The sequence below is a fragment of the Papaver somniferum genome, unplaced genomic scaffold, assembly GCF_003573695.1.
Source record: "Papaver somniferum cultivar HN1 unplaced genomic scaffold, ASM357369v1 unplaced-scaffold_81, whole genome shotgun sequence".
Taxonomy (NCBI): domain Eukaryota; kingdom Viridiplantae; phylum Streptophyta; class Magnoliopsida; order Ranunculales; family Papaveraceae; genus Papaver; species Papaver somniferum.
In genome coordinates this window covers 1,112,608-1,126,281 of record NW_020651082.1, presented here as the reverse complement: position 1 = coordinate 1,126,281, position 13,674 = coordinate 1,112,608, and the positions used below count along the sequence as shown (strand labels likewise).

General features: G+C 41.7%; 2 protein-coding genes across 2 annotated transcripts; one reads left to right on the top strand and one right to left on the bottom strand.

Annotated features, from left to right (window-relative positions):
• Positions 1-3,473: 3,473 nt before the first annotated feature.
• On the top strand, positions 3,474-3,887 carry LOC113345461. Its single transcript, XM_026589239.1, has one exon. The coding sequence runs from the start codon at positions 3,474-3,476 to the stop codon at positions 3,885-3,887; it is 414 nt and encodes a 137-aa protein (XP_026445024.1).
• Positions 3,888-4,286: 399 nt separating this feature from the next.
• On the bottom strand, positions 4,287-7,130 carry LOC113345460 (MLP-like protein 423). The gene is made up of 3 exons (XM_026589238.1): positions 7,110-7,130; positions 4,685-4,796; positions 4,287-4,573 (listed from the first exon to the last, which is right to left on the bottom strand). The coding sequence occupies exons 1-3, from the start codon at positions 7,128-7,130 to the stop codon at positions 4,287-4,289; spliced, it is 420 nt and encodes a 139-aa protein (XP_026445023.1).
• Between the last annotated feature and the right edge of the window lie 6,544 nt (positions 7,131-13,674).

Sequence of the window (13,674 nt, the reverse complement as noted above, 5' to 3'; positions counted from 1 at the left end):
GTGCAAATCCAAGACTTCCCCTCCAGACTTCTTACATATCAACAATCGAGTCTCAGATCTAAAATCAGTGTAAACAGACTCAAATGGAGCATCAAGAAAACATGGAAAACAGTTGACTCAGGTACTTCTAACCATTTTCTTGATAAAACTTCTTCATCCATGACGAGTAATGTCTCTCTAAATACCCTTGATAAAGGAAAAGAAGAAGTGAGTATTGATGAGAAAGATGCTCATCTTAGTACACCATGATTGCATAAGGTTGCATCCTTCTTTTAACAAAGAAGGATTCTCTTTGTTCCCAAGATGCTCATCTTGAGAAAGCTAGCAGGAGAGTATTAAGTTATTGCTTAAAGTTTTTTTGTCTCTAGATTTTTTCATCCTTCACTAAGTGTCTGCCGCTTGACAACACTCTCTTGTACTTCTTTGCTTTTTCTTTTTCCTTGGTATCACATGTGTTTTGACCGCAAGCGCACGTACCGGACCCACACGAACTCCATGGTTCCTAAGGTTTTTGGAATACCTTATAAATATTGGGTTCCATAATGTCAGAAGATTCTATTGATTTTTTTTTGTGCACAATGGATGGAAGCAACAAGATTTGAAGTCGAGCAGGGCAAAACCAGTGAGTTGATTGATGTCTCCATAACATGCTTTCATGCAGTTGATCATGAAAACAACCTACCGGTTCAGATGTCTTCACAACTGGTATAAAATCTTCTTCAAGACTTTGAAGTAGTACGAGAACATCTCGGGATTGCAACAAGAAATATTGTTTTTCTGAAAGATAAACTAAACAAGGAAACTGATGAACTCGTCCATGTTCAATCTCTAGTTGCTGACAAGGCTTAGTTTTTTTGGTTTAAAAAAAAAACAAACTAAGTTTTATTTATGTTGCCTAGTATGTCTTCTTTTTGGTTTAGTTGGAAGAATAACTAGTGCTTTGAATAGCAATGATTGTGACTACACATAGCTTTTTTTTCTTCATCTTCTTGTTCTTTTTTAGGTTTATTTGTTTAAATTCTAAAAATATTTGGAGGATGATCTTTTGCAGTATTAATTTTTATGATTTTTTATATTGCAATTTGTTATCGGATTGGTGTTTACGTCCGTGAACTATGTTTTTCCCATACTTTGTCAAAAGTAAAGTCGTTCGTGATCGGTATTCACGTACTAGTAAAAGAATGAATGGACTTTTGACAAATACAAAAGTTAAATCTATATTATCATATATTTTGATGAAATATAGGTTAAAATCTTTTGTTTTCAAGGATTATGTCTATTAATTGTTATGCAAATAGTTATTAAAGATAGAATGAATCCTTGTGTATTCCGCAATATTGATCATCTCTTATCCATTTTTATGTACTACTTTGAGGATCCGTAATATATCTTATGTTGAGCACTATACAACCAAGTTGATTTTCTTAGCTTAGTTGGTGTTCCGTGAGATATACTATGTCGAGCATACTGAACTAAATTAATCATCTTGTTTGGTTATTTAGTTATTGCTCCGTAAGTTTTCTTATGTCGAGCAAAACAAATGGTAATTAAATTGATTACTTTTGTAATTAGTTTGGTTGTGTATTCCAATTAGATTAATTATGGGTTCTCTTGTAATTAATCTAGTTGAGTCGTGTCTCCATAAGTTTTCTTATGTTGAGCACAAACAATTGATTTGATCACTTTTTGTGTTTAATTTGATTGTGTATACCGATTAATTTAGTCATGGGTTTACTTGTGATTAATTTGATTGAGTTTTTGGATATAGGAAATCATTCTTATGGTTTTTGGTGTCCAATAAAAATCCTTTTTTTTCTTTTGAAATTAAGGTCGCTCTTGTTGTTCTTTCGGGAATGACATCAAATTGGGGAGAGTTCTTTTGAACTTATGCTTAATGGTCGTATCTTGAGGGGTGTGCGGGTGTGGAATTTTAGAGGGGTTATCTTGTATATTTAAACTCCTTGATGAATGAATTTAGCTTCGGCTTTATGATTGCATCTAAATTAGTTGGTATGTATTTTTTCCTTTTGTCATGAAATGTCTCTCTCGGAAATTTCATTATGATCCCATTCTTGTAGCTTTGCCAATTTTATTGACGAAAAAGGGGAGAATTAATATGTAGTTCACACTACAAATACATATGGTTTTCAGATCATTGTGTAAGGGAGAGTGGTTTCCACGTAAGATAGAGTATTGACTAAGGGGGAGTGATACATATAACCACAGTATTATTGTTGAAGTTGTGATACAATTGAACTTTGATGTTGTTTGATAATACTATGACACTGTATAACAATGATCGAGAACTATGTTTTCTCATTGTTATATCTACGGATCTTCAACAACAGTGATGCTAAACTTACAACCTTTGGGATCATTGGAGTACTTGGAAGTGACGAAGATTTCGAGGAATGTTGAAGATTATACATGTGGAATAGGAGCTACTAAAGTTTCTTTATCTTTTTGTATTACATGTGTGTTGATAGTTTTATCACTAAAATTGACAAAGGGGGAGATTGTTAGAGCATTGATCGGTCGAACTCGCATGCGTTGCTATCTCAAGCATGTTTGTCAATGTTAGTGATCAAAAGTATAAGTCTTGATTTCTAGTCTACTATAGCTAAGTCTCGGACTATGATAGAAAGTGTAGTTGAGATCAAGGACTTTATGGCGATTCATCATACAAGTAGAAGAACTACTCAAGGAACCGGTGGAACTTCTCGACAAAAAGGTATGTGAAGACTTGAACTTATATGTCACTCAAAAGTCTATCTACTCTATCTCCTACTCTTTGAGACAAGAAGTCATATGATATATATATAGACTTGGATTATACATATTTGGTATTTCGAGCCGAGTATACCTCGCCTATCTATATCTCGAAATATGTGTTAGTAAGCTTTTTGCTTCGATCAAGTTTATCTTTACCATGTGACGAAAGTCATGATATGTTTCAATCATCTTGAAAATTGCTTTGACGAGAAATGGTGTAACAACTATATAACGTCCTCTAAGAATGTTTCAATGATTGAAATGAGAGTTTAGATTACATAACCAATGGTGGACATAAGCATTGTTGTGGAAACACATTTATGTATAAGTCATATTCCTTGAACCAAAGTTTGTGAACTTTGTTGATCAAGAGAACCGGGAGAATGGCGTGAGCCAAGTCCGCGAACTGCCGAAGTTCTCAAACCCGAGAACTTCGCTGGAGTTGACAAACTAGTTGCGTGAAGCTAAGTCCGCGAACTCAGTCCGTGAACCCAGTCCGCGAACCAGCAAAGTTCTCAAACCCGAGAATTTCTGCTGGAGTTTGTAAACTCTGCCCGGTAACTTAAGTCCGCGAACCTAGTCTGCGAACTTGAGAAGGTTATATATCTGAAGATGATTTTTGTGTTCATGCATGAGGCTTATTGACTGGATTGCAAGCTGGTTTACAACTAATGGCACTTCTGTAGAAGCGCACAAAACTTATGGTTGAGATTGCGGCCTTTATTTTATGGCAAATTTGGAAATTACGTTGTGATTTTGTGTTTGATAATGCTCAAGTGAATGTGCAGATTGTAGTTAATCTGTCAAACCAAAATAGACATGATTGGATTACTAGCAATAGTAATCAGTTGAATAGAGTTCATCATGGAACTAGAGCTAGAGTACATGTCCCTTGGAAAAGTCCTCCTGAATCTTTTACAAAAATTAACTTTGATGCGTCCTTTTCTAAAGACACTAAGCTCATGCGTACAGGTCTAATTGTGGTTGATGATGCAGAAGAATGGAAAGCAGCAGGTTGTATACCAGCAGTAGCTCAGGATGCTGAAAAGGCTAAGGCACAGGATGCTTTGGAGGGTATCAAATGGGTAGTTGCAAATCAGGTTATCAACCTTTAGCTGGAAGGAGATTGTCTTAAAGTGGTGAATGCATTCAATGGAAAGCAGGGAACATTAAAGTGGACAACGAATAGTCTAATATATGACTGTTTAGAACTTCTTAAGTTTTTTAATAAATGGGAGTGTTGTTATGTTCTGAGAGAAACAAATGAGGTAGAGATCTCTTAGCCGAAGATGCTAGGCTAAGTAATATTACTGTTTTTTGGTCAGAGAATGGTTATCTTCCCTCATTTCTAGAAAACTTGATGTAGTTCAGTAATTTTCTTTCAATGAAAAAGTTCCTTTCTTATTAAAAATAAAAATTACACGACTTCAGTTAAGCCTCATAGGTATCCAAAGCCTTAATAGATAAATATAGATATAGAATGGTGGATTAATGGATGCCATTGCCATCTCTCCCTAAGCCTTTTTGAGAAGGTGACTAGCAATGCCTTCAATAATGTAAGTTGCGAACTCCACTAAGTGATTTGGAGGAGGGACATCATCATTTTGTTTCTCATAGTCTAGGGTCCATTTCACTAAGCAGCTTTGCTCATTACCCTTGATTGGAGCAGCACTCATTGTGTACTGAATGGTTTTATACAACTGCATGGCTTCGCCACCAATGAGACTGAAAATAAGTGTCCTGCTTTCATCGTCCATAGATACGATCTTCTCCGTTGTTTTCCTACGAGCATTAGTAGTCCCTAGTGATCCATGTAACAAAATTATAAAAATCCCAACTTGATTACAACAAAAAGTACAGTTTAGCCAAACTATTTCCTGAAATTGTGGTTAGGTTTTGGTGAATTACTTACCTGAAACAAAATTCCAGAGCCTAACAGTACCCACACTCTTCCCGTCTCCAGCAAGAATTTGGACACTCTTGTGGGTTCGAGGAAGTACCTTGGTCAGCTCAATCTTACTATCCTTAAAAACGTTGTGAACACATAAATCACGAAGCCATCCACGTGTTCACAAACAATATTCACATACATCCTAATTCTAGAATTGTACGTCGTATGCGTAAAGGGGATGATTATATCGATTCATCGACTCGAAGCCTTCGAGCTTGTCATTGTCTAGTCGAATATTATCATAAACAATGTTCGTATAAAGGAATAAACCAAGAATCAAGTGTAAATGTTAAGCATATGAAGTTTAACGCTAAATGTAAGGTGCTGAAATGTAAATAAGACAGATTTACGTGGTTCGGCACTAAGGCCTACATCCACGGGGTTGGTGTTTCACTATGTATTGAATGGTTACAAAGATAGTCGAATGACTTTAGAGTATATATAGATCTGCGGAAGTAGAGGGATTACTCACTCTTCCTATTTATCTCTCCTATATTCTCCTATAATTGCTCTGAATTCGTCCGTCCCTTCTTTCTTGGTGGAGAGGGGTATTTATAGGGATGGAACGTGGGTCCCATTTATGAGGCGCCGTTGTAATCTTATCTTCTTGTGCTTTGTGCGTATTACGCAGAGGTCTTCAGCGTATGCTTTGGCCTGAGCTTGAATACGAAGGGTTATCCTCGCCTCTTCCACGAGCTGATTGACACGTGTATATCTCTTTGGTATTTAATGCGGGTAGATGGATGTATGCTCGTGTCAGACAAGTGTCTCTTTGTCTGGTCACATCTGTGTCAGCCGAACTTCCTCTCGGCCGTTGATCTGGGATCTTCCTCGGGATTGGGTGTGATAACACCCAAGGGGTATTATCTGGTGCTCCTCTGAGCCATCATATCTCTGTGATCCTCTGTCCCTGACCGTCGGATATGCTGATCGGTGGCATCTTCTGATGAGATGCTTGCTATCATGTTTTGGTATCTTGTTTTGCATTCCTTCCACGTGTATCTTTCTGTACACGTGGTGGATGATGAAAGGTGTACATACAATTTGCCCCTCTTCTTCTGACTTGGGCGTATTTTGCAATTTTGAAGAAGAAAGGTCGTCCTACACGTTTCCCACTTTGCATTAACTTTCCCCGTAACTGCTCCTTGGTACGAGGAGCATTTATTGTCTTCTCTAGCTTCATAAATAGGAAAGAGAATGTGAAAAAAACTTTTATCCTCTTTTTGTCAGTGTTCATCCTCTTTTTGTTTTCTATTCTTGTTCTTTAGTCATTTATTATCATCATTCTTGTGAGGAATATAACAACATTCAATTTTTTGTTTCTTTCGCTCTCGATTGTTGTTGCCCCTGTATCTTTTGATATTTCCGATCCTCCTTTCTTCGACTGTGGTTGGTGCTTGTCGTCCTCTTCTATACAGGTATGGGGTTTCTCATTAGTTGTTCATCATTGATTTATCTATGTATCTACCCGTTTGTCTCCTGCTGCTGTATTCTTGGTTTTGTGATGAAGCACATACATTTCGAAGCATATATGCTTGCCCCTGTTCTTTGTTACGAAGTCTGTGAGTCCGTATCTAAGTATTATCCCTGGAATTGGATGGAGTATTTTTTAGTTCTTAGGGTTTTTAATGTTTATCCGGATGAACCATCAATTATGGGTTTTTTGATCTTTAGTGATCTCCTCGTATTCTTCTCTAAACTGTTTTTGTGTTTCCTTGTAGATATGTCTGATCGTCCGCGGGCTCCTTACCAAACCCCGCCGTCTAGTCCGCTAAGATCCCCTCCGCGTCGAGATTCTGACAGATCTCCACTTGGGGAAGGTCCTTACAAGTCTTCGTAATCGGATCTTCGGGGTCATAGGGTTTCATCTTCCTCCGGTGCGAAGGTTGTGCCTACTAAGAAAGGGGATGTGCCGAAGGGTCCTTCTGGATCTAAGTATGCTGTTAACTGCGCCCCTTCTCGTCCTCGTGAAGATTCTAGGAGTACGCAGGCTCTTCCTCGTGATGACTCTAGAACTACGCGGGCTGCTCCTCCTCGTACTGAAATAGTGTATGTTCCTCCCCTTCGTTCAATGGTTCCTCCTTCAGTGCCTCCGCAGAAATCTTTGCCGCCTCCTCCCGCGGTCTCTTTCAAAGGGAAGTACTCCAAGGGTACTATGTCGAGGGCTGACCCGTCTAAAAGTCTTCCTTCTAAAAGGAAAGCTTCGGAATTGAGTCCTACTTCTGATTCCGCAGACGAAGAAGAAACTGTCCCCGTGATACGCAGCATTCCAGTTGGTAAGAAGAAGGTCACTTTCAAGCATATTGATCTTGAGATGTTCAAGGAAAAACATGAACTTCAAGCTTTTGAGGTTCGCTTCTATGCCCATGATGATGATATCACTTACGAGCTTCTTGCTAAGTATCATTTTGACGAGTTTCATCTGTTGACTACGGTTGGAGCCTTCGAGGCGGGTCTCATGTTGTAAGTCAGGTGACTCCTTTTATTATGACGTGTTGGATAGTCGCGAAGGTTCTTCCACGAACACTCATAATCGTTCCGTGTCACAACTATCTGGGAATTATCTTCGTTCACTGAAGGAATGTAACCTGCGAAGCAAGGGAGAGACTATGATGACCTGCTATGTTCCAAATCCTACTGAGAGAGAGTGTTACACTCCTCAGAATTTTAACAGTTCTTTTGGGGATTATGTTAACAGCAGAAACCGTAAACCGTGGAGTGTTAGTCTTCGTAGTATTGTTGCTCCCTATGGTGAAATTCGTCTTTTGAGTGAGGTGAGTGATGCCAAGCTGAAGTATGTTCCTGGTACTGAGGGATATGCTAAACGGAAACTATTTCCTGCTCGTGAAAGGATTAAGCGTGACCATGATTATGAATGGCATGCTACTGTTATTGAGGTAGTTGGTCCTTGGGCTTATGGATGGATTCCGGGTCCACGCGGTTGGCGTCCTTCTGAAAAGCAAGCCTCGTGAAACTCCTCCTGCTCGTTATGGAGATTTCTGTCCTTGGCGTCCGAATTTCGCGGGCATGAATTTTCCTTATGCTCTTGATGTCGTTGATGGAGATGAGGAGGAGGGTTCTGGTGCTACCCATCCAACGAAGAGTGCTGCTGCTGCCAAGGTATAGTTTCTTCTTATATTCTCTATTCTATTTGCCCCTTTTTCCTTGCTTGAAATAATTTTCATTTTTGAAGTGAGGGAAAAAATGAGCCTTTGTGGGATGTTACTGGTTTGTAGGTGTCGAAGAAGAAGAAACTTGGACCCAAACAATCTTCTACTGCGGTTACCGGTGAGGCTGAGGTTTATGAGGAGGTTACGAGTCCCGTAAACGAAGGGTATGGTGAGGATGAAGAAATGTCCGATGGAGAAGAGCGTACCGACACTTCTCACCCTGATGACGAAGGTGGTAATGGTGAAGAAGAAGTTGCGCGGGTGGTGATGGTGAGTCTGAGGGTAATATTACCGTTGGTGGTACTGGCGGGGGTGGATCTGCCCCTGTTGGCGATGATATTGTTGGTGTGGGTACTCTGCCCGTTATTTCCCCTGAATTTTCTTTCGGTAGGATATATTCCGCGGGGGAATCCTTTGATGTGAATGCTGCCATGGGTCTTGCCGAAGACTTCTCATTGCTTTCCCCAAATGATGATTGGGATGTGCTTGGGAATCTTGGAAAGAAGGTACCACTGATCAGCAAGCTGAAACGCAGGTGGTCATGCTGAGGGTGGTATGTCGAGACTTGCGCGGGTGAGGAGATAACCGCCAAGGGAAGTCTGCGGTTGAGTCTCCTTCAGAGGATTTCCCTTACTCGCTAATGCCTGAAGGTGAAGATGCCATTTTGGCTTGGCTTAAGAAGAGAACCTGATGTTCGTCCCTAACCCTGCCCCAGTGGTCCTGGTGAGAAGAATTCCGACGCTTATACTCGTCGATGATGCAATGTCTTCTGAAGCCCGCGTTGCTGAGATGTGGGAGAAGAATCTGAGAGCTTCGGAAGCTAACCTAGTGGTTGACCCTCCCTCCTCTGTTGCTGATATGTGGCCGTAGCTGATGGGTACCAATACGGTTTTCCCCAGCAGTGTGTCTTAGAGGTAAATCCTTGTACTTTTTTCTTCATGATATCCGAACATTGTATTCTTCGTGATATCTGATCCCTTTGGTATAATAATGTTTGTTGTTTGTGACATAGATGATGAGGAGCGAACATTGTAACCATGTTCTATACCAATTCTTCAAAGCAAAGTCTTTAAAGTTGGAGGCCAAGCTTCGTCGAGAAGAGGAACTGTCTGCGGCTGAAGTGGAAATAAATGAACTGAGGGGCCGTCTGAAGGAAAAAGAACAGCTGGGTAACGCTGAGGAGAGTCTTCGTTCAGAACTTGCTATAGTCCGCAACGAATTGGAGCAGACTCGTAGAAATGTCTCGTCCTTCACAGGTTCGTTTTTACGGATCTTTCACTCCTCGTGATTCCCTATGTATTTTGGTGTTCTGTCTGAGTCTCCCCACCCTATCTTCAGTGGGTGGAGTCCCCGAGCTGATATGGCTTCGGAAAGAAAGGGAACGACAGAAATCCCGTATTGCAGAGTTGGTGGGTAAGTTGAAAAGCGAAGCCGTAAAGTGGAATGCTCGTGCTGATGAGCACAACGCCTTAACAGCTGAGTGGCGTGAAAAGCGAACACTGATGGTTGATATGCAAAATAAGTACAATCATGACCGTTGTCTGTTTAATGGTACGCTGCTATGGACGCGTGACAACCTGCGTGATGCTCGAGACATGCTTCGGACTTAGAGGCTAGAGTGCGCTTTTTGGAAGGAGAGTTACAACAGGCTCGTTCTTTCTTAGGCCCCGGGGTTAGGGATAGTATGCTGCGTCTTTCCGAGGAAAGAGATAATGCTAGGGCGAGGTTGGTGCTCTTAGTAAAGCCCTAGCAGCGTCTCGAGCTGATGTTGCTCGCCAAGTGGAGTCTGAAAGAGATCTTGAAGTGAATGTGTATCGACTCCATAAAAGGATGGGGGAGATGAATGACGAAGTCAACCATCTTCGTCACTTGGATTCAATGAAGCAGGTAGACTTAGACGCGAGTCAATTTGCTCTTACGAACCTTCAAACGGATTATAAGAAACTATCCGACGAATATGACTTTCTTGATGAGGCTCGGGACGCAGTTGTTAATGAGTATGAAGAGGCTTCGGCTAATGTCGAAGGTATAACCTCGTTTTATCGAGTGTGATTCTGTTATTTCTTCGTTTTAACCCCTTGGTATTTCTTGTTTTCAGCACTCGAGGGACAGCTTCACGCAGCAAATGATGAGCTTAAAAAACTCAATCTGCCTTAGTGCAGCAGGAAGGACAAGCCAACTATTTCAAAGGGTTGGCCGCGTCTCGTGAGGAAGCAGCGGAGATTGCCTCCAAAGAGGCGGAACGCCTATCTGCATTGTGTCTCAGGCCAACCAGCGGACCGCTGTTATCACTTATAAAGCTCGATGTCAGTTGGCTGAAGAGACCAACAAAGTCCTAGATAAGATTGAACTTGATCTTAAAGTCGAACATGGTCTTGTCAAGAATTATCCGCGTCGTCCCCTTCCGCGCCCTTGCCTGGTTCTTCTGGGCCTCTTCAGGTGGTAGCGTACCTTCATCTCGCAGAGACAACCCTGTTGATGGAGCTGTATCGTCCAAGTAGATTTCTTTTATTAGTCATAGAAAGTTGATCCTTGTTGATTATATAATTTCGGATCATTTTTTGATGTGTTTCCTGCTTTATCTTATTTGCTGAACTTGTAATCAACTCTTTATGAAATGGATCATCCTTTTGGCATACCTGCGTTATCAATTCATCTTTTTATTTTAAGTATTGTGAAGTGTTAAACTAGAAATAACTTGCTTTGTAAAAAGTTGAGAGTGTTTGGGTGCGACACCGAAGGTAAATACCTTCGTGATCGTCTTGAGACCTGTCACCCCGCTGGCGAATCCTGGGCCAGAGGATTCCCAAACGGTGGGGGCCGAGGCAGCGTTCTAGGATATGGAATGCTTATTTGAAATATTTACATGCACCCATTCCGTCGACCCGCTGCCTTAAAATTGGTTGGGTATCTCTTTCTGCTGGGTGCCTTCCCCCTGGTCTTACACTCATAGACACTGATAGGGGAGCCCTGAGAGATTGTAGATTAACTACTTTCCCCAATATTGTTAATTTATTATGTAATGTACATGCGTTCACCCAGCGGGCCTTTTGACCATTTCGTTTGCTTGAAGATTTCCCAAAAAGTTTGTTTGATTGATAGGTTGAGGCCTGCTACTCCTCGTCCAGAGATAGAAACATGTAAAGCGGTTACGCTGCCTTCTTCTTCTGGTATTCTTCACGCAGATGCAAAGCTGCGCTGCTCCTATGGGTAGTACGGTTTGAGCCATTTAGCATTCCAAGGGTGCCGGAGGACCTCGCCTTTCAGATTGCGAAGATAGTAGGAACCGTTTCCCGCAATGTCGTGTATTATAAAAGGTCCTCCCCATGTAGGTGCTAACTTTCCCCATTTCTTCTCTCGTTGATAGCGGGATTGTTCTTAGCACATACTGCCCTTCTACAAAATTTCGAAGCTTAACCTTTTTGTTGTACTCTCTCGCTAGTCTCCGTTGATAATTTTCCATCTTTTGCAATGCTGCTTCCCTCCTTCTTCCAGGTCGTCCAGTCTCTCTAACATCATGTCTGTTGTGAGATTTTTCTCCCATGCTTCGGTCTTTGTGGTTGGCATGAGGATCTCTGTTGGGATGACTTGCTCCATAAGTGAGGAGAAATGGGGACTCCCCAGTGGCAGATCTTCGTGTTGTCCTGTATGCCCATAATACATTGTGTAGCTGTTCACACCATCGCCCCTTGTGTTCGTCTAATTGCTTTTTGAGGATAAGGGCGAGGGTCTTGTTAGTAGCTTCCGCTTGTCCGTTGCTTTGAGGGTATATGGGGGTGGACTTGTTTTTCCTTATTTTGAAAGTGTCGAAGAGCATGTCTATGTTTTTCCCCTGTAATTGTTTACCATTATCGGACACGATTTCCGCTGGTATGCCGAACCTGCAAATAATGTTTTGGAATATGAAAGTAAACACGTCCACGTCTCTGATCCTGGCTAAGGCTTTGGCTTCCACCCATTTACTGAAGTAGTCCGTGGCTACTATCAAAAATCGTCTTTTCCCTGATCCTTCGATGAAAGGCCCAACGATATCTATGCCCCATTTTGCAAATGGCCACGGACTATCCACAGAATTCAACGTTGTTGCTGGTGCGTGTATCTTTTTGGCGAAACGCTGACATTCTTCACATCGTCGGGACATTCTTGCAGCATCTTGTATCATTGTGGGCCAGTAATATCCTTGCATTTTTGCTTTGTCGGCTAGTGATCTCATGCCGCTATGATTCCCTGCGTCACCATAATGGATGTCGTTTAGAATTCGATGCCCCTCTTTCCTGGATAAGCAACGTAGTAACGGTCCGAGGAAAGATTTCTTGTACAGGATCCCATCCCGAAGATCATATCTTCCTACTTTGGAGAGTATTTTCCTGGTTTGTTTGTGATCCGCGGGTAAGGTTCCATCCTTGAGAAACGCATGGATCATCATTCTCCAATCATCTTCGTTGTTGAAATCTTCGTCTTGATTTGCTCTTGACAGGATATCTTCTTCGTCAAAATCGTCACGGATGTCTTCTCCCACCTGATCTTCGATATTTTCTTCCACTGTATCTTGATTTGTAGCAAAGGAAAATTGTGATGCAATCGAAGGCTCGTATACCCTTGTTATTTTGATAGCTTCGATACTTGTCCTTCAGCATGGATGATATATATGCTAGGGCATCCGCGTGCCTGAGATCCCTTCTGCATAAGTGCCGGAACTTGATGTTCGGAATTTGTGATGCCAATGTTTGGACCAAGGCCATGTAAGCTGAGAGGGTGTCGTCGTACACATTGTATTCGAGCCCTATTTGTCGTATGACAAGCTGCGAATCACTTGTCAGTCTTACATCAGTTACCCCCATCTCTATTATAAGCGGAGGGCATGTACGACTGCCTCGTATTCGACGATGTTGTTAGTATGCTCTTTGAATTCTAACCTGAGTGCCTGTACGATCCTTTCTCCAGTTGGGGTGGTGATGACAATGCCTATTCCTGCCCCTTCCTTATTTTTGGAACCATCAACGAAGACTTCCCATTGTCTTTGACTCGCGGGTTCGAGGACATCAACTGGATCCTTGCTTTCCTCGTCGGCTTCTGGTATTCCCCTAATCTCTTCATCGTTGTCCAGGGGGAGGTCTGCTAAGAAATCCGCCAAACTTGGGATTTTTGGGAATGTTGAATTTCATGAATGATGTTGAATTGGTCCAGGTGGGTGTTCCACTTGGCTATTCTACCTACTTTTCCCGCGCTTTTGAGGACTGCTTCCAGTGGTGCTTTGCATGGGACGCGGATGAAGTGAGTTAGGAAATAGGTTCTCAGCTTTTGAGTAGCCCATACAATGCCAGGATGAGTTGTTCGATCTTCGTGTAATTCCTTTCCGCAGAATTGAGGGTCTTACTGACATAATAGATAGGTTGTTCTATCTTCGTATTGGTTTTGACCAACACTGCGCTAACTGCGTCTTCTGTCGCTGCTATGTACAATGCCAAAACCTCATCAGGATCAGGCTTCTGCAGGATTGGAATTGAAGCCAGGTGTTCCTTGATTCTTTGGAAGGCTTCTTCGCATTCTGCGGTCCATTCAAACTTACTCCCTTTTTTGAGAATATTGAAAAAATGTTTGCATTTGTCCGAGGATCGGGCAATAAATCTGCCCAAGGCTGCTAAGGACCTATTGAGCTTTTGCACTTCTTTTAAATTCTTCGGAGATGGCATTTCCACTATGGCCTGAATCTTCGCGGGGTCCACCTCAATACCCCTTTTTGTTACCATATATCCCAGAAATTTCCTTGAGGTGACACTG